This window comes from Dunckerocampus dactyliophorus, chromosome 21 (assembly GCF_027744805.1).
Source record: "Dunckerocampus dactyliophorus isolate RoL2022-P2 chromosome 21, RoL_Ddac_1.1, whole genome shotgun sequence".
Taxonomy (NCBI): Eukaryota; Metazoa; Chordata; class Actinopteri; order Syngnathiformes; family Syngnathidae; genus Dunckerocampus; species Dunckerocampus dactyliophorus.
The window spans coordinates 14,629,598-14,651,563 of NC_072839.1; the positions used below are offsets into that span (position 1 = coordinate 14,629,598).

Consider the following 21,966-nt stretch of genomic DNA (forward strand, 5'->3'; position numbering starts at 1 on the left):
GCTTCGCCTTCATCATTTTACATTAAACACGGGCCGAGTGAGAGCGTGACGCGTAATGTGCACGCTGTGATGAATTGCTCGATAAAGCTCTGCGCCTCACTGAGTGGACAGAAGGTTCTCGAGCATTTTCTAGACCAGTGTGTCCCAACCTTTTTTGGCTTGTGCACCCCCACAGCCGTTTTGTCTTACTATGACTACCCCCTCACTCGTACGTGTTGATAATGCTCCAAAAGTAGAACGTAACACAAATCTTAGAATGTTGGCACCGCTGTGGCACTGGTTCTTGTCTCCCTGGGGAAACGAGTTGCGGCGCACACGTTCCATTTTATTGTCTGGCTTCATATGAGATGACTGAGAATATTTACTTATCTTGGAAATGAAATGTTTCCACGTACCCCCTGCAATTTGCTCGGTACCCCTGGGTGGGGATCACTCCTCACGAACACGATGGACACAATAAGGTTGTTTTAGCTTGGTTTCCAACACGTAGCATCTACAAGAAACACGTTAGAAAGCTATAATATATATAATATACGGCCATTTTAGCCAATCAGAAGTCTGAAGAAAGTCATTTCTGGAAAAGATGCAATAATAGCAACAATAGTGACTTAGAGAAAAGGGGAATAATACATGTGGACTGGTAGTGAAAGGGACTTATTCCTGAATGTAAATAAAGGTAAGCTTATTTTATTTCTCAGAAACCTCGACCTGAACAAAAGAGACACATAACTGAAAAAAATGGGCCAAAAGCTTTGAATATAGACTCAAATGAGAACCCAAACTTTCTAAAATACAAAGTACTGCCACACATCAACATGTAATGTCCACAAATAAACCAAAGGCATTTATTTTTTATTTAAAAAAACAATCCAAAAGCCTCAACCCAAAATAAAATGAGCTCTCATGAAAAGCTAGCGGCACTAAGAGTGACATTGTACAAAAAAACCCTCTGGCTTTTTACCGTCAAGCCTTCACTCGGCCGTTTTCAGTGTTAGCGGATAAAAGTAAAAAACAATGAGCACAAAAAGAAGTGGCGTTCATGTGGGCTTGGCCCAAATCTTGACAAATTAGGCCCCAAAAGTACTAAAACACAACGTATCACCACACCGTGACATGTAATGTACAGAAATAAAGCTAAAAAATATGTTTTTTTTGTTTTTTTTTTTAAGCATGAATCTGAAAGCCATACGTCAAGAATTTGACACAACAAATTCGCGATCCGATAAAAATTCCCTTACGAGCTACTTTGGGCCCCGACCCGCAGTTTGGGCAACCCTGCTTGAGGGGAAAGGGTTGAGTCAGGCGATTCCTGATGATTGCTATTCACAGCTCGCCTCCACAGCAACTTCTCTCTTGTTCTTATCGTCCGTCTTCTTCATTCCGTGACGCGCCCCTCGTCTCGCCGCTCCCGGAAAAAAATAAATTGCCGTCACGGAAACGATGCGCACTTCCCGGAAAATGGGATGCGGCGCCGTCCCGCTGTTTCTGGGAGTGGGGTCTCGTAAAAAAAAAAAAAAAAAAAAAAAAAAGCCGTCCCCCTAGCTGATGTTTGCTCAGGCTAATGTATTCTGGCCCCGCTGCTTTTTATCGCCTCCTCAGACAAAATATGAACATTGGCGTGGAAAGAATAGACTCTCCGCCTCTTATCGCCGCCATTATGTTTGACTGAAGTGCTCTCCGGGTGAAAAAACACTGATAGTTATGAGAAGTCATTTCCTTTCCTGGGGTGAATAAATAAACAGACAAACTTATCTCATGCCTGCGCTGCACAGGAAGTCTTTTCAGGGGGCAGGAGGAGCCGGGCAGCGGTGCTCCAGGAAGCAGGAAGTAGATCAAGAGTCCAGAGGACCCTCAAGGTTCCATCAAAGCCTCAAGACATGTGAATAATGTACCATCATGTGGGGCGGCCTTTTCTATCTGCTGGACTCTCGCTGGGTTTCCACGGCAACCGGGTCAAAAGGATCCCCCTCCAGCTGACTTCCTGTTGTTATGCTGCAGGTGTGTCAACCTGGGCTCCCAAGTTGTCAGACGTGTGAAAGCAGCGTTTGGACTCATCCTTTCCAAACATTCTTACGTCAAATTCTTGGAAAAGTTCACAAACTAAATCACAGTCTCTTGGTTTTTCTGCAGTAAAAATCACACTTTTGCCTGAGCCCGACCGTCCACTTGCGCACCGCGCCACTATAATTAGCTTAATTAGCACAAGCAACCTGAATAAAATATCAACTAAGTCAAAGAACAAACTCCCTATATTACTAAAAGCTAAGAGGCTAACACGTAATAGCAGAAGTTCATTTTCCAAAAATTACAATTATTTTTGCTTTGTTTCTAATAATATTGCAATGTTAAAAATAATATATTTTAAACAACACATTTTTTTTTAATATTTCAACTTCATGCTACTGAAATGAGATTATTTTTCCTCATTATGTTATGAGTTTATTCTCGTAAAAGTCTTGTCAGAATTTCTTGTTCATATTTTGACTTTATTCTCATAACATTACAGCTGTTTTTCCAATTCTGATGTTTGTTTTCCAACGGTTTCAATTTTCTTCTTGTACATTTTCTTGTAATTAATACGTTTTTTTGTAACCGCATTTTCCATTTTCCAACTAACAAAGTACAACTATTAGTTGTTTTGTTTGTTGGTCGTATTACGACTTAAAAAATAACATCTTTTTTCTTGAATACTTGAACTTTATGCTACCAAAACGATGTTATTTTTCCTCATAATGTTACGTTATTCTTATAAAATTACCAATTTTTCCTCATTACATTACAACTTTTTTCTCTTAATATTTTAACTAAGTTCTTGTAAAATTACTACAGATTTTTCCATTTTTGCTGGTGTTCTCTTGTTAAATTATATTTTTACAATATGCCATGGCCCCATAGTAATAATAATAATAATAAAAAAACAACAAAAAAAATCAGCCGCGGGCCGCAAATGCACTTTGGCCCCCCAGGCTAGACCATGACTCTGAATCTATTGTGTGGTTCTCTTGGAGATGAATCAAGCTTTTACATTTGACAATTTCCTGTAGTTGATCAAAGACACCTGAGCCGCATTCCTACTTCACTTTGTACGTTTTTGCTTCAGTTTCTATCCGAGTGGACGGTGATTGATATTTTTAAAAGTGATCCTCCTTGGTAGAACACTAAGCTGTAACGAAACACAATGTAGTACATAATATTTCATATGAAGATCTCTTAAGTTTCAAGCTATCCTGTTTTTTTCCTTTTTTTTTTTTTTACTGCCTTCCTCGACCTCGCTGCCACCGCTCGAAGCCCACAAGAAGCGTCGTCCTCCTCGTCGAGCGGCAGTACGAGAGCACTCGCTGTCAGTCGGCGTGCGGGACGAAAGGTCAACAGCGTGAGGGTCAGCGAGGAGAATGGTGTGCATGCAGTCCAAGTAACACAAACTCTCCAGTGGAAGGACCCAAAGTGGATGTGGAGGGAGCGTGAAGCGTGGCGCACGCGCCTGCCATTACCACCAAACTACCGACGACGGTGCGCACTCACGCCACGTCGATACCCGGTGAAGAAAAGCTGCCTAACGAGGTTTTTGTCCGATAGCGTCCGCCAATTACTCCGGGGGGAATCAGTCAATAGCGCTTTGTCAGTTCATCAGCCGATAACGCCACAGAAGCGGCAGTGAATCCTTAATTAAAGCGTTATCCGGTGGGAATGATGACAGTTATCATTTCATGATGAAGCAAGCAGAGAAACACACACAAATGCGCTATGGATTTTTCCATGCGTTACACTGTGGGCTATTGTTGTTGAAGACGGGGAAAAATGACGAGCAACAATCTGTGTCGTGACAAATAAAAGCAGCAAGCCACAGAACAAACAATACACGACTGCTCAGCATCAAATGAGTCAAACTGACAACATGGAGGAGCGAGTGCACGGATACGTCATGTCAACACTAGTCTACTCCTGAACCGCTACACACAAAAGGGTGAAAATTAGTCAAAATACGCACCCCAGCCGTGTTACCTGTGCTGTTATTTTTCAGATAAATACACCACACGGCGGTGCTGTTTTTAAACCCTCTAAGTTGGAGTGACTTGAAAGTTCTCACGCAGCTCTACAAAACAACCCACTGTAACTTTAGCGTGACATTTGGCACACGACTTTAGGGCACCGACAAGCACGTGTGTGTCAAATTTGAGCAAGATGGGATGAAAAACATGGCAGCCATCAAGCAAAATGTCTTAGCAGGGGCAGTCATTAAGCATTTGTCTAAGGGTTAGAAAGCTTTGAGGATATCTGGATTACATGTAACCTGCCTGTCGTCCATAGGGGGCGCCACTAATGTCATTTAGAGTCATGTGAAAAAATGAGGTGTCCTAATTGGAGATAAAATAATGTTGTTTGGTGTTTTTGTGTAAATTAGTGATGTCTTGCCACAAGGGACAATGTACTGGAATAAACCTCGAGGATTCATTGTACAGAATTCTAATTGTCAGGCTTTTCACGACAACTAGTATAAATTTGTGATATTCTTCTAAAAACAATGAGTTGCCTGCTCACAAAAAGCCAAGAAATGGATATATGTTGGGATTTTTAAACTCAAATCTACGTCAAACCTCTCTTTCCGAACGTTATTATTCAATTTTTGACAAAAACTTCTGCCTTCGTGCATCATCTCAGTTATCAAACACTTCTACGCGTGCCAGGAAAATATGGTTTGTTACTGCACTTCTTAAATGTGTTGTGTCCATTATGGCATTATATTTGACTAACACGATGCCGTAGCATGCGGGATGTCGCACGTCGTCCTTCACATGCTCAGACTCATCAGCCTCCAGCGTCTGGGTATTTAAAGATGGCTTTAGCCTCTCATTTTAGATGACCACTCGCCTCACATATGCACATCCTCTATAGCAACATCTTTTCCTGTAGACGTTCGTCTCGAAGCCGCCCGTTCAGGTCGTATTGATTGAAGTTTTATTAAATTGGACCTCTCGTTATTCTCAAAGAACTCGTCTAGTCTCCTGTCTATTTTGAAGCTGCCGCGTAACAAACTGGTCCATCTGGTAAAAGTGATCCATTTCATTCCTCATGTATATTTTGCATTTCTTTTCTGCATGTCAAATTCGCACATCTATGAAATGTTTTGTGATGAATCCGTTCCTGTAACTAACGTACGTGAAACAAAGTCATTTTGAATGATCTCGTACAGGGCGAACGTGCAATGTTGTACGAAAACCAAGACAGTGCGTGAAAACTGGGGCAAAATTTTCATCGGAAACCAAATCATGCAAAAAGTGGGGCGTGGGAAAAGCGAGGTTCCACTGTACATGAATTATTTCCTATGAGGAAAATGGACTTTTTGGAACAAATTCATTACAAAACTCTTACCCTTTTTAAAGTAGCAGCAAGTCAACTCTTCACATCTACGAGTTTCTCATGTAACGGCTGGGTCTTTTTCTCTGAGATGCATTGATATCAAATAGCAGCTCATTGAAGAAGTTGCTAATTCATTGGGTATTTTTCAACTACAGATTAGAATATTTACTTTTGAGCTGACTGTGAGCTCACTCACAGCCAAAATATTTCTATTGTTGTTCATTTTCTGTTCCATTCATGAGGCAGTCAACAGCTTTTCCACTACAGCAAAGTAAGAAATGACTTACTTGTGTGTGTGTGTGTGTTTTTAACGCAGTGAAATGCCTGAATGTAATGAAAGTGACGTTAGAGAGGCCGCCTAAACTCATGAAGGTTCCAATCAGCCCGGCTGTCTCCGAGCCACGCCACATATCAGAAGTGCTGTTTTACCGCCCCGAGGACTCTTATTGCACAATAATAGGACGCGATCGCCAGCAGGTGCCTGAACCGAGCCGCTAATAGAGCAATTATTCTCAAACAAAAAGGTCACCTCAGGCGTGACGACAGGCCCCGGAAATCAATAAAGCCCCCAATTATGGTGGGATGGGGGTGGGCGATGGGGGGTGGTGGTCCATGTTTTGGTGGCCAGCTGCCAGCCGTCCAGGGGCAGATCGGATTTCTGTTCTCTTTGAGATTACGTTTAAGGCTTTAGGTCACTCGTCATCATCTCCTCAAAGGAATGCATGATGCAAGTCTCCCTTGGTCATCATGTGACCCCCCCCCCCACCTCTTTTACTTTGAAAGTGTAGCCTCCCTGAATCCCCAAAGAGGAGCGCTGCCCGACTCTTTTTTGTTTTGTTTTGTTTTCTTTTGTGTGTTTTTTGTTGTGACACATGAAATCGATGTTCTTGGCTGAGGATTGTTTTGGGAAGGAGGGCACACGTGACTGCTCGGAAACAAAACAAAAAAGAAAAAAAAAAAATCGCCCTCAACTTTTATTCTTGAGAGTTCCCTGATGCCGCCCCGACTTCATTACCTGCAATTTCGCTCTGTGTGTGTGCGTGGTAAATTTAGGCAGCGCTAATTTGGATAAAATGCTCTGCGGGTCGCCTGCTTCAGTGAGCCATTAAGAGTTTAGTGCACGTCGTTGCAGTCAAGGTCAGGACTCAATTCCATTTGTACTTGGCTAAATGACGTTGTTGTATGCTGAGCCGCGTCTCCTATTGCTTGTTTGCAGATTTTGTTCACTTTGAAACACGGTTATTAATACATAATCAATAATCGAGCCTAACAGATGCACTCAGGAGCATAAGTAGGCAATGTTAGCATCTGTGAGAGTGTTTTTCCATGTAAGATAAGAGCTTAATTAACAAAGACATGGATTTTTGTACTTTGTGGTCAAAATGCTCTGGAAGACATGATAGCATACATGTAGTACTGACATCCTCAAATGCTCAATGACTCATGGACAATTAGTTAGGTGCCCATGCCAAGACGTTTTGCTTGATGGCGGCCATGTTTTTCAATCAAATGTGACACACACGTGCTTGGCAGTCCCCTAAAGGCGTGTACCAAATTTCACCGTGATTGGGCTGAACACGCTAAAGTTACAGCGGGTTTGTTTTGTGTGTCGGCTCGCTCCTCCCCCTCCAAAGGCTCCTGCTTGCTTGACATGAACATTTGCAATAAAAACGACTGTTGCAATTATTAGATTTGATTCATCCCCAGAACGCTGACCTTCTCTCTTCAATGTGCCATTGTTCACTCACGACAAAAAGGAAGCTAACAAGCTAAAAACGCATAGACGCACAATCCCGGTTTAAGCCCTAAATATACTTCACATGCTTTTTAAACACAAGTAGAGCTACTCAGCACTATTGAATGATAATGAAAGATGATCGATAGAACAGATGCAATTGTAGACACGGTCTAGCCTTTAGCCTGTTGTCAGGCTAGCGCAACAACTGTGCTTCCGCCAGCTGTGGCGACACGTCCATCTCTAGAGCGGCTAGTGGTAGTACGCACTTCCGGAGGTCGCTGGGTCGTCCCGGCTAGCTGTCGCAGGAGACGTTTCTCCAAGCCACGTCTACATAATCCACACTGCTCACCTGTTGAAATCCCAGCGGCGACATACGATCATGTGTGGCGTATTATTATAATGTACGTTTTATGATTTACTATTTTTAAATTACGACCGAATTAGGGGGAATGAGACACGTTTTCTGAAAAAAATAAAAATAAATTTAATGTTTGGGTTTTTGCAGACGCGAATGCTGAATCGTGACTAAGCGAGGGTCCACTGTATGTGTCCGAAAAATAATAGCACAGGCAACGCAGTCAGAGTTAGCTTCCACAAACAAATCCAGTCACGTTTGGGTCTTGTTGGTACTTGAACACATCAGCACCGAGTTGACCCGATCAACACCATGCGACTGGCACAGCGAGGTCAGCACGATCAATACCGCAGCTCAGCCTTCCTCCATCTGTGTGTTTGTGTTTGACATTGACACTGACACTGACATTGACACTGTCTTATGTCCTACCAAGCTGCATTCAGCGCCAAGGCTTCACTAAGATGGCAGATTAGCTCCTCCTAAACGGAGACAAGTGTTTTATTTGAGGTTTAGAGGTCAGTAAGAAGGAGGGCTCCCTCTCGACTGGTCGTGAAACCAGTCAGAAGAATGACTTTTAATTAGGAGATCTAGGCTGGAGGTCAGTGACGGCTGATGCTAAACGTGTGATAAGAATCCGCTCGTTGGAAGACGACCCGCGAGGCTCGTTCCTCTTCTTCTGAGAGAGAGGGAAGTGGGAGGAGGCTGATATGAGCCACAATGAAGAACACCCCCAGGATCACCAGGAATGAGATAATAAACTTAGCAGCGTGGAGCCCTGCACGGTGGGACGACTAATCGCTAACGCAGGAGAACAGGCTAAATGAAATCCTCAAGAAGAAGATTGAGGGTTTTATCATTCACAATAAACCCCATCGGTGGTGCTGCTTCTGCTTTAAGAGGAGACAACACTTAGACACCGAGGGTGTCCAAAGTGTGGCACGGGTGACATTGGTGCTTTTTGTTGGACCAGAGGAGATTTTAAGTTACAGTATGAAGAATACCATCACCAAGGACCCTGAGGGGGGTTTTTCTTGAAATATTATTCAAAAAGAATGAACTGATTTCATAACACATTGCTTCAGTTCTCAAGCATCGTCATGGAATGAGTCAGTGACCATTTCAAAGAGGAGTTTTCCAAGTTTTGATTGGCTGCCACAGGGGCGCTGTGGTCACGTCGTTCCTCCGCAACGTTAGTCGGACGAGGGCCCGAGACCTTGCTCTTTGTGCTTGGCCTGCAGGATCCCCAGACCTCACCGTGTGCGAGTTTCTTCTTGTGGGGATATGTAAAAGATATCATTTCTCTTCCACCGCTACCCACCAACCTCGACGACCTTAAACATCAAATGACAACTCAGTGGATGGAGGTAGGCATGGATGTTGCCTGTGCTGCAGGTGGTGGCCACACGGAGCACTTGTAAGACAGGAAATAAACCCTGATTGTGACTAGAATACTTGAGACTCGGCTGGAGTTTATTAGTTTTTTGTTTTTTTTTGTTGGATTTTTGCATTTTTGTTGGTTTGGAAACCCTGGCTCTAAATGGAGACAAAATGATCAGGACAAACCTTCTAATCAATAAAATCAATCAATCAGGGGTTAGTCAAGGGCCCTTAGTTGTCCCTGAAGTCTTCTTCATCTTAGCAGGACTTTTTGAACAATCGTGTGCTTTCAACAATGTGGGAAGACTCCATTTGTGTTCCAGTGCACAAAGCCGTGCAGGTCCATCACCGCATGTTTGGATGATTTCCTCCACAGGTAATCAGAAAATTGGGAGCACTTAAAAACACAGGAGGCATTGTTAAATCGCTTCCTGGAACTCCAAATGCAGTGCCGAGCCAAAGTGCCGAGCAACAACAGCAGCCAAACGCGAAGCGGCAGTCAAACTTCCTGTGGCGTTTGATGCCCGATCGAGGCTCGTTTGCCAGAACGAGACGGAACGGAGCGGAGCATGTGATTCAATTAGTCACTAGTGAAGACAAACAAGATGGCGACGCAATTAAAAGCATTTAGTGGCTTTAATATGTGCTTTCCTGCCTGGCGCTGAGTGACAGCATCGCCATGGAAACATGTCTGCGGCTGACGATGCAGAAGAGAGGCAGTTTGTGAGGCACCAATCAGGGTTGACGGTGTTGGAAATGGGATTCCTGCCAGCGAGAAGGTGGCGCCGGACGCCACTGGAAACATGACAAGACGAGTGGAGGGTGACTTTGCAGCGGCACGTTGCCCACGTTCAGGCACCCCCCCCCATGCAACAATGCACCAGGCTGTCACATTTCAAACGCTCCGGTCGATCAATTGGGTATTCCCGCGTGGAGGGAGCGGCTGCAGCCATAACAATAACACTGAGGCTTGGAGGCCATGCATGTCAGCAGGAGCAGCGAGCCACACATGATGCGCGGCCACCTGAGCGTCTTATGCTGGGGTTTTGTTTGGGGGGGGGGGGGGGAGTAAAACTTTATATAGAGGACAAAGTCTGCCGAGCAAAATAATGACATTCCCAGCTCGCCTCCGAGGTGTGTATGGCATCACGCTGTCACAAACAACAGCACTGCCTCGACCAATCACCTGCATCCAATTAACCTGCTGCACTCTGCACATTTGTCAGGGCGAGGACCGACTGTAAAGCACTCGACGTTTCAATTAGAGGCTGGCTGATGCCGGACCTCCTTCCACCTCAGCAAGCATGGGCTTCTCATTAGGACGCGCATCTCACATGAATAAGCCAACTACAACACCTGCGCTCGCTGACCAGACCCAACTCAAGATAATCATCACCCCACTGAAAACACTTTCTTACATACAGTACCTCGCTACATGGGACGGGTATTCAACCGGTCCATAGAAATACATGAACACATTCAAACAATTACAACATTGGTTCTGTTGGTAGGTTCTTGTTGTTGGGTTAATTGGTGTCTCTAAATTGTCCATAGGTATGAATGAGAGTGTGAATGGTTGGTTGTCTATATGTGCCCTGTGATTGGCTGGCCACCAGTCCAGGGTGTATCCCGCCTCTCACACAAAGTCAGCTGGGATAGGCTCCAGCATACCCCTGCGACTGTAATGAGGATCAGCAGCATAGACAACGGATGGATGGAAAGATGGTTCTGTTGCTGTGTTGTGCAATGTACTTGTTGATGAACGACCACACGGTCCCCGCAAGACGGCAGTGGCTGCATCTTTCATACCACATACCACACTGCGTGCATCGTCTGTTGTGCAACTTACCCGTTATGCTTTCCGTACGGTTGTTTACAATGAACTCATCAACAGTATTACAGTAATAGACTATCATTACAACATTGGTTCTGTTGAGCAATATACTTGCTAAAAGGTACCGTATGCAGCAGGCTCCTCCAGCTTCCTCGAGGGTGACAACATTTGAATGTACTGCGAGCGTTATATCCCACCTCTTCCTGCTTTGAGTATGTAAGCTACGCTAATGTAGCACACGCGAGCGCATTAGTTATGTTTGCTGTCAGCTAACGATAGCGACGTGGTAAAGTTGAGCTACTAAAGTTAGTGGTCTTTGAATGTACAGCCTATCGGAACAACAACGTGACTGCAAACTCTTGCTGACCTCTCTGAGACTGCTTTTGTGCGTGTGAATGAGGCACGGACATGTCCGTGAATACCAAGAGCTGTGAGCGACAGCCATGAACGCCAATTATTTTATCAGGCAGAACAAATTCAGACAATTTTTATGCAGTTTAATTCGTAATTGTGGAAAATCTTTTTTTTGTACAATCTGTTCTTTTAAACCACTACTGGTAACATATGCTAGCCCGTAGTGGTGTTTTTTGTTTTAAAAAAAAGGAATTTTGGAATGAGTTTCATAGTTTTCCTTTGCACTCTTTCATGCACTCCAGATCATCGGTAAAGTTTTCAAAGGCCTCTGTCCAATTATCATCTGCTTCCTCTTTACCGTTATAATTGGAGCATTCGTGTTTTTGTCAAAGCGGACGCATAGTTCTTCTTAGTTCCACAAGAGGGAGACACGTAGCTTGAAAAAGTCTTATTCTCCGACACCCGCAAAAAGTCCCGTATGGACGTCTTTCTGTGGAGGAGATGGCTGATGGGGACATTGTAAGTCAGCAACAGTGTGTGCTCTCTTTCCTACCTTTGCCCACCTGAGGGACACCATATGACCTTTCCCTAAACGAGCACGTTTGCAAACTCCACCTGAGGTGTTTCAACGCCGGCAGCCATTATTATTTGCGCCGCGACGGATAGTGGTGACATTTAGCCGAGCCCAAATACTGAATATTTATTGGCGTATTTAAAGCGTGGGCTCCCAGCTCGCTGACAAACATTTAAAAGCCCCGACAACAATCGTGATGAGGCAAAGCGGAGGAGCTAATCTCCGCATCAGACGGTGATGCCACACCTCCATAATCGGCCCTAATATGAACTGTGGCGTTTGCTAAATAATCCAGCCTCTTATCAGTCAAGGACGCGCAGTAAACAGGAGGCCAATTATCTATTTGCAAAACATCCCGCGCCTCATGTGGACATCTTATCGACCTCATTAGGACGCGACGGCGAGGATGAAAATCATCTAAAAAGAGCTTAAAGTGTGATAACGGAGGATGACCCGACACCACCCATTGACTGCTGCATGTGCTTCCACATCCACTTTAAAGAAATATAATGTAACATGTCAGTGTGATCACATCTGACAAGCGCAGCGCCTCATCCATATTACATGCAGCTCTGCCTGGAAGAGGCCGTCCCCTATGAATTAGCATTTAGCCCAATGCAATTTGCATGCTGTAGTTTGCTCACGAAAAATGATATGATCGCCCAAAAAGGAGCCATTTTCCTCATTTCCCCCACTCCCGCAGCAGGGGTTACGTTTCTGTCAGGCACGGATATGGACACCTATTGGACTAGACTAGACTCAATGTTTTTGTGAGAAATAGGCTTCTAAAGTTGCACATGAGGTCAGAATGTTGAAGACATATCACAAACTCAGCAAGCATCAAAGGCTTAAATCACACACTTTGCCTTTTCCACAAAATCCGAGCTCCAAATGCTTCCATTAACCTCAGTGTCTCCGATAGTCGCTGGGTAAGCAAAGAACTGCCGGGGTCTCTAATTAGCGGAAAAACCAAAAACACTGGCATTAACAGCTGTGGCTGGAGGCAACCACCTGATGTTTTTTTTTTTTTTTTTATTAACCCCACTGCCTAGCAGTAGCTGCTTTTGAAGTATATGAACAATGTGCAACTTTATCTACCTCTGCATGCGCTTGAAAATGCTGGGTGAACTACTCGCGTGTTTACTGCTAGAAATGACTACACTTCACTTTTAACCAACATCTTTGTTAAAAAAAAAATCCATCTCTGACGTCGCACACAAACTCATTTCTGAGCATGGCAAAGGCTTAACATGCACCCTTTGCTTTTTCTTTGGCTTTTCGCGACACATTTAAAAATAAAAAAATCTAAAAGGGGAAAAAGGTTTTGTAAGCAGACTCAAGTGCGTGTTAAGATAGACAGTGGTTAACTTCTTTTTACACTTGTATGGCGATGTGTGAGGCGCACCTGTGACGTGAATCACCCATGTGATTTTTGTTTAATCAGGATGATTTTAACCATGATGACCGTCTTTTCACACTTAGAAATCAAAGACTGCAGTTTATCCCGGCAACAAATTATTTACTACAGGAGAAATTGTTTAAAAATCAGCACAAATGGGCCGCAAATGACTGATCACATGTTGAGGTCACCCCCCACCCCACCCCCCACTAGATCATGTGATCTCACGCTACACAGGCATCCATTCTGAAGCAGGTGATTGATGTCAGCCATCTTTCCTCATCTTGTCACGTTAGCGCTTCATCACTGCCGTGGAACCAGCAGAGGCGGCACAAATCGCTGCTGATTAACGCCGCTTTTTCTTTGTCTTGCTGCAGCACAACCCCCCCCAATAAAAAAACTGCCTGTGAGAAGATCAGATAGCAGTGTTAAAATCACTGTTTAAAAACCACCACCACAAATACTCGATTTGCGCAGGACTCCTTCCAAAATAGAAACAAGTGGATAGAAAGACGAGGCCCGCTCCCTCTTTTCCCCTCTCTCACGCTGCCTGAGAGCTTCCTCTAAGGCTCCTCAGCTCGGCAAGACGGCGGCGGTAGAGTGGTAAAAGGCAGATTATTGGCGTCCCCCCGCTGAAGCCCTGCTCATTAAATGCTGGACGCTGTGATCCGACTTTGAAGCCGCACTGAGCCCCAAATAGCTGTGAGAAGCAGTTGAATGCCAACTACCCACAGGAACTCACACAACTTCTCCCTGTGGGCACGGCACCACCACAGCCACGCTTAAGTTGCTGATGACATGGACCCAGCTCAAAAGAACTGTCACGTTTGATTATTACTGCCACTGTAGCCCTTAAATTCACATTTCACAACACATTTCACCACTTTCCTTCAAGCAGTGCTGAGATCTTTTGTGCGCCGTGGCTCCCCCTATTGCTGCAAATACAAATAACATGCGGGTAGGCTCAAACAGTGTATGGACGCAGTACTTGCTGTGCTGGATACGACTACTTGGACATGAATGCTGCTTGTGAAAGAATAGGTTGGGCTTTGTCTCGGGCCGGGCGATTGGGCACACAACACGTATTGACCATATATGGACATGGGGGGGTAGAGTGACATATGCCGCGAATCATCGTGTATTTATTTCATGACCATGATTTTTGGATGATGTCACATGTTTACAAATTCAATTACATTTTTTGTACTGCATAAAAACATACACAAATTAGCCAATTGTATATATATTTTTAACCTAAATCAATATTTCCAAGCAATTTTCCAGGCAAAATCAAGTAACATCCAAATACATGGCTGTCAGAAGATGCATTCAAAGACATTGTGATATGTAGTATTCTACATTGGTCACTAGGTGTCAGTAATGTTACTGTAATGTTTAGTGAGACATGCAAGCACCAGACTTGATTGCCGGAACAACAGGCATTTATTGCAGGTTTAAACGATCTCACAACAGGCACAATAATCCCTAACACGGGCTTCTATTACGGCCACAACCCACGCCAAGCTAAAACTCAGCTGTGAACCTCCAACGTCACTTCCTGTCCGCTCCCCACTCATAAGACACATTATTTTGTCTTATTAACTCTCCTATATTGGGTAATGTGAGTGTAAAGGTGACTATAGGGGTGTTATTTCATGTCTAATAATGTTAAATGTATTTACAAGGTCGGAAACAGGCTCTCTATGCTCTAACTATGAAAATCTTCCAATTAAAAATTAGGAAATCTACTTTGCTGAAATTAGCTTATCATGGTCGGGTCTGGAACCAGTTAACCACAATGAACGGTTAACACTGTACATCACAATACCTTTCTTCAAACTTTTATACACGAAAAGCTACATTTTACCCACTGGTGCGCAAAGAGGGTGAAACTGTCTGCTGTAAAGACAAATAGCATGTGGATAGGCTCAAACTGACAACAACAGTGCAAATAAACAGTATTTGTTGTAATTAAATATTTGAACATGAACACAGGATTTGACAGGCTGCTGGTGAAACAGGACACGGCTTGTCTTCAGGCAGAAGCAACGTGTATTGACCATATATGGAGAGAGGAGCAACATGTATTGACCATATATGGAGAGAGGAGCAACATGTATTGACCATATATGGACAGAGGAGCAACGTGTATTGACCATATATGGACAGAGGAGCAACGTGTATTGACCATATATGGAGAGAGGAGAAACATGTATTGACCATATATGGAGAGAGGAGCAACATGTATTGACCATATATGGAGAGAGGAGCAACATGTATTGACCATGTATGGAGAGAGGAGCAACATGTATTGACCATATATGGAGAGAGGAGCAACATGTATTGACCATATATGGAGAGAGGCGCAACATGTATTGACCATATATGGAGAGAGGCGCAACATGTATTGACCATATATGGAGAGAGGAGCAACATGTATTGACCATATATGGAGAGAGGCGCAACGTGTATTGACCATATATGGACAGAGGAGCAACATGTATTGACCATATACAGTATGGAGAGAGGAGCAACATGTATTGACCATATATGGAGAGAGGAGCAACATGTATTGACCATATATGGAGAGAGGAGCAACATGTATTGACCATATATGGAGAGAGGAGCAACATGTATTGACCATGTATGGAGAGAGGAGCAACATGTATTGACCATATATGGAGAGAGGAGCAACATGTATTGACCATATATGGAGAGAGGTGCTTCTCAGCTTCAGAGAGACGTATGGCACATATGATCACGTATTCATTTCCAAGAGGTTAAAGTGAGAAACACGTTGGAAAACTCTGAAAAGGGTGTTCTCTAAACACAAATGTGAACACACGATTGTCCCAAAATGTCATGCTGCAAGACTCCAGTCCAACCTAGGACTGATTTGAGGGGTGCCACATAGTGTTGGATAATTAGTGGTTCCCATGGCAACCCTGCTTTCTTTTTGTTTGCAAGCCAGTGTGCCATCAGCAGGATTTTTCATTAAACCTAAAAGAACATCCCCAGCAGAGTCCTCACAATCACATGACACCACATATCGTGCTGCTGCTAGGCCACAGAGGACAACAAAATAGCAGCACAATTAGCCCAAATTGCCTCTCCTGAGTTGCCGCCTCTCCGCCCTCCGCCATGTTGGAGTGAAGAGGCTCCGTGCTGAGAGTGGAGCTGCGAGCAGCTGATTACCGGAGAGCTGCCGCTATCTGCGCTGAGCTGCCCTCTATCTATACGTCCTCTGCACACACGCACACACTCCCCATTTGCACCTTTCAGCCGCTGCGCACCATCCATCAGGAGGCCGCGACAGGACCTCACGTAATCGCAGCGGGCGCGCTTGTTGTTTTTTTTGCACGTGGGCGAGCGCCAGATGTGTCCACTAGCGCTTGTTTTACACGGATGGCTTGACATGCAGGACACAATCAACACTTTGTTACAAACTATTTTTATACTGTTTATTAAGGGTCACAGCAGGAGGGAGAGCTTGTTCCATCAGACAGCTGCTCAGAAGACACGTGAACCATTGCACAACCAATACAAAGCATGTACGCCTGATCTCTAATTATACCCAACATCCATTCATTTACTCACTTCCTGACCAGCCGCCAGTCAATCACAGGCTTTAAAGGACAACAAATCATATATTAATCAGGTAATTGAATGCAGTGGCATATGCAAAATAATAATAAATGCTTAAATTGAAGCATTTTCTTTTGTTAATTTTTACATTTTTATGCATTTCAACAAGACTCTAGTAGGATTTGACAATAAAAATATCTATACCTGTAAAATAATGTTAATACATTTATTATTAATATAAAATTCATTTTATGTAATTCATTTAGGAATATGAATAATCAGGATATTAATAAAAGACAAATATATTTTAAAAAATATTTAAATAATTGTGTTGAAATGTTTGAATTTTCATGTATTTCAACAAGAGCTCTACATATATTTAGTACTTGTACTGTATAGTACAAGTTCCAGATGCCCTGGTCCAGATCTGGGAGGAGATCCCCCAGGACACCATCCGTAGTGTCATTAGGAGCATGCCCCGACGTTGTCAGGCATGCGTACAAGCACGTGGGGGCCACACAAACTACTGAGAATCATTTTGAGTTGCTACAATGACATTTTAGCTAAATGGACCAGTGTGCTGCATCATTTTTTCACTTTCATTTTTGGTGTGTCTTTGATTTCCCCCCTCTATAGGATGATCATTTTCATTTCTATCAAATGATGTGGCATCATTTTGTTACTAATACATCACCCCCTTATTATCAGGAAAGATATTCAACATCATTTTTCCCCCAGTTTAGATCTCATGTGTTTTTGAAGTGTTCCTCTTTGAGCAGTGTATATCATTTATCATATATTAATTTAATTTAAGAATATGAATAATCGGGATATTAAATAAGACAAAAATATATATTTTTTAAAAGCTCAAATATTTTAATATTTGTTGAATTCCCACGTATTTCAGGAAGAGCTCCATAAAAATGTAATAATACAATATTATTTTCGTTTGAATTGAATTAATTTAACACATATGTTATGTTCTGCAGGATAGATTGTTTTTTTTGTTTGTTTCTGCCATATTTTGCTGCTCTGCGCTTTTATTTTGTTACAGTTTCCTGTGTGGCGCTGAATGCATTACCTTTACTTCTGTTTGTGGGCGCTGTGGAGCGCACCTGTTGATGATCAGTAATGATGCTTCTATGCGGCTCAGCAGGGGGTAGAATTAGCTGATGTTCACTCGCGTCTCCTTTCCATATGTGTGACATTCTTGTGTGGTGAGGATTCCCGACTCCTTTCCGTGCATTCCGCTGCACCTCCTGTTGCTTTTTCCTGCGGCCGAGCTCTTACGCTCACAGACTTTGTTTTTTGCAGCTCGCTGTGCGCAGACGTTGTGTTTACTTTATTAATCAGACCTGCCATCATGTCCTTGCATCCTAAACCAAATCATAGCTCAAGGTGACCGAATATGACTAAATATCAAGATTTTCATCATGGAAAAGAATATCTGGATAATTATCTTGTGTTAAAATGTTGACATTTCCTTTAGAAAGGCTTGTGTAGCATACATATACTACACACTATAATCACACAAGCACTTTGGATGAATATTTTCTTGACATACCTTACCCAACTGTACATCTCTTAGGTGTGATGCAGTGCACACTTCAGCAACAATAAATAACAAACCATATTGTTCAATGCAAAGCATTACATTTTGGTATTAGATTGGTGCAGGTGTTCCTAATGAAGTGACATTTCTCCTTCTAAATGACGACTAAGCGAAGTTGATGATGTCATGTTGACACATGATCATCGTGCCTTGCAGTGACAGACACCCCGCACACACGCACTTTCACTCATCTCATAATGGAACATGAAGTTGACGCTCATTTGACTCTCTGCCGCAAGGCACACTTCCTCGCCAAAGTAACCCCCCCCTCAGTCCCCCACAACCACAATCTCATGTCACATGGTGGCCGTGACTACCTATCTATGTACATCTATATCTACACTGTATATGCAAGGAGGGTGCACGCTACCTGGTCCTGCTGCTGAGCCGCTTTGAGCGAGTTGCCGTCCTTGGCTGTGGTCATACTGATGATGACAAAGGTGCAGAAAGAAAACGACGGAAGATGTGCACCCGTTTGGTCACAACCGGTAGGAGGGGGACGGGGGGAAAGGAGCTCGTGCGATGAGGAGGGAGAGCAACCAGGAGGAGGAGGAAGGACGCGATGCTCAGGACTAATAGGAAGAGGAAGAGGAGGAGGAGGATACTGGAGGGAAAGAGAGAGAGAGAGGCGGAGAGAGAGAGAGGCGCTTCCACGTGTGGCAGTTAAAGACGTATGCAAATGAAGCCGTTACATTCAGCAGCTCATTGAATATTAATTGACCAAATTAGCACGTCTTACTGTGAGGAGTAAAAGCACGTTTAACATACGCTAGCTTACAGACCACTTTCATCTTGGCACATCCTCTTTTGGAGTGGATTCAGATTATGAATAAAGACGGCAGATAAGATAATGCCCCCCAAGTGAGGTTTGTGCCAACAGTCATGTTGGATAACCACCACCTTTCACCACAGAAAAACCCCAGAAGAACCCACAAGTCAGAATAAAAAGTGGAGATAAGATAAGATCGTAAAACGGTAAAGCTATTTCATGAAAGAACAGAGTATAGACTTCTTCTACATAGATCATAACACCAACCAGTGTACCAGTGTATGTTACTGCCAAGAAAATATTATATTTACATTTCAATTCCTTTTATTAAGGACAATTCAAACATGTACGAAATATAAAAGATTATGAATCATTTATATGTTGAATGAAATGGATTCCTGTCATTACTTTTTACTAATTGACACATTTCTCTTCCTAATATGTTTGCTTATGTTTTCCTTCATGAATTGTTGTGTTTTATTTGAATCTACTTCATTTAAACGGGTCATTCTAAATAGTCCGATTTCACTCACATTTACTCAACCTTGAACGTTGTGACACTTCATAATATTGTGTGACTTCTGTTGCCTCAATTTAATTCTAATATCTATTTTTTTATTACAGTTTTTTCCTACAGTGTAGAAAATCCTTTTTTTTTTTTTTTTTTTTTTTTTTAGTAAAATTAGCGAAGCAGCTCCACAATTGGAGAGTGGGGCGATTTCTCTCGTGCCTTCTGCGACAAGATAGACATTTTGTAAAGTAAGCGGACTCACATTCAAAACAGCAAGACAGCGGTTTCTTTCATTTTAGACTTGTATGACAATTAAGAAGTCGTGGTGTCACTCAGTTGATGAGACCAGAAGGTACACAAGATTGGGTCTAAGAGAATGAGACGAGACGAGACGAGATTATAACATTACTTTTAAGAAAAATACAATGAAAAAATACTGTATATGACAATATACTAATTTAATTGACAAGGTTAAACTCTTCCGCACTCTGTGTGTATGCTAGTGGCCCCGCCTCCACCCACTGACACAATGAGACTGTATGACTGACAAAAGGGCTCACTCCGTTCATGCTGTTGGTCTATGGAACAAACGCGCCAAGGTGCTGAAACCCATGCACAGAGTGGATCCTCTTTTTTTAACAGACACATGCATGTGGCGATATATTCATGCTGGCAAAATGATCAAGCTCATTTTCATTTGCTGTGTGACTAATTTATTTATTATGGACCCAGGCTTAGTGCCCATCACACAGTTTTTTTCTGAACGAGGAATCTTATGTTTTAATCTTTGCGAGATCTTGTGACACCCACATTAAGAAGTTTAGAAAGGTTTGTTTCAAGTTAGACAATTAAGGTTGGAAATGTTTAGAGTGTGAAACAATCGCCATCACATTATGTCTTTAAAGTTCACACTTTTTACGCTTGAATAGTAAACCTGCTTAGCTTATTCTTACCCTTAAAACATTCAACAATCTAATGAGGGCAATACAGTGTATCCATTTATGGTCAGTACAGTTCAAACATGAATTCTGATGGCAACAGCGTGATTATTTTTCATATTGTGTGTACCTAGTAGGGGTGTCACAAGATCTCGCCAGATTAAAACGTGTCTTTCAGAGAAATACTGTCTTGTGGGCACTTGGCCTGGGGCCATAATAAATTAATCACACAATAAATGAAAATGAACTTGATCATTTTGCCTGCTTACAGTGTCTGTTTTCCTCATCTCCCGCCTCCAAACAGCCAGGAAGAGGATTCACTCTGTGCATTGGTTTCAGCACCTGGTTTCAGTTTTAGGTGCATTTGTTCCATAGAACAACGGCATGAGCTTCTGTCAGTCATACAGTCTCCTGTCTCGGTGGGTGGAGGCGGGGAGGCTAGCATACAGACGAGCGTAAAGGAGTAGAAATTATAATCGTAGATTGCAATATATTTTTTCATTGTACTTTTCTTCAAACTAACGTTAAAATCTCGTTCTCGTAGACCCAGTCATCTCGTCTCGTGAACTAAGTGTCTCGTGGCCCCCCTGGTAGCAGACACAGTGGCAGTTTAGCGGGTTCAACTGCAAAGCAGTTGAGGCAGCGTCAAATGAACAATTATTCTTTAAGCGTTATCTCAAAGTGTTAAAAAGAAGCACAGAAATAAAAGTTGAAGTGTCTTTTAATGAGCGACATTGACTTTTCACCGTTGTGCATCTTCACGCTTTAACAAGCAGTGTCTGGTGGTGATTGGCTGCTGTAATTAATTACATTTACGATTCCACGTGTTCCCATCATGCACTGCCAGCCAATTACTCACTTTGATTTGCTCCGAGATGTGCTTATTGTTAATTAATACCTTCCTCGTCTACAGTTTGACTCTTTTTTTTATTTGGTCTTTGCGATGGAGCACTGATGTGATGCACACTTAATTAAAAGAGAGAGGCAGCGCGCTGAAGGCAATTACCCACAATACCCTGCGCGCAACCTGCACACTAAACTTCCTGTGCTGTGCCACCTACATGGAATAATGCTGTCATACAGCTTCCCATTCACACTGCTATGCTGCTACGCGGTCAGATAGAGGATCTTTGACCAGCGGTTTTGCAGTAGGTCCTCAAAAATGGAGTAGAATTGTTTTTTGCAGTTGGTACTTAAAAACAGCAGAGGGCCCCCCAACATATCAGTGATCTTTGACGAGCAGTTTTGGAGCATGTTCTCAAAAACAGAATAGAATTTTGACAGTAGATCCTCAAAAACAGCAGAGCACTTCCATCTTATAGATTATCTTTGACTCGCATTTTTGCAGTAGGTCCTGAAAAACAGCAGAGTGCTCCTGTCACATAGCGTTTCTGCAGTAAGTCCTCAAAAACAGAGCGCTCCTGTCACAAACAAGATCTTTGAGAAGCTTTTTTTTGCATTAGGTCCTCAAAAACAGCAGATTATTGATGATCGCTGATGAGTGTCATTGAAAATGAGGGTCATTAAAAAAAAACAGAGTGCTCCTGTCATTTAGATGATCT

The 21,966-nt window shown here is 42.9% G+C and overlaps 1 protein-coding gene across 8 annotated transcripts in view; it reads right to left on the reverse strand.

Annotated features, from left to right (window-relative positions):
* Nucleotides 1-21,966, reverse strand: part of LOC129173795 (dipeptidyl aminopeptidase-like protein 6) — a 117,332-nt gene that overhangs the window by 34,658 nt on the left and 60,708 nt on the right. The window contains exon 1 of one of the 8 annotated variants that reach the window (XM_054764937.1): nucleotides 18,557-21,164. The exons of the other annotated variants lie outside the window; for them this stretch is intronic. Within the exon in view, the coding sequence (XP_054620912.1) occupies nucleotides 18,557-18,610 (54 nt within the window). The 5' untranslated portion in view covers nucleotides 18,611-21,164. Of the gene's footprint in view, nucleotides 1-18,556; nucleotides 21,165-21,966 lie in introns of those variants that run through there. 8 annotated transcript variants of the gene reach the window in all.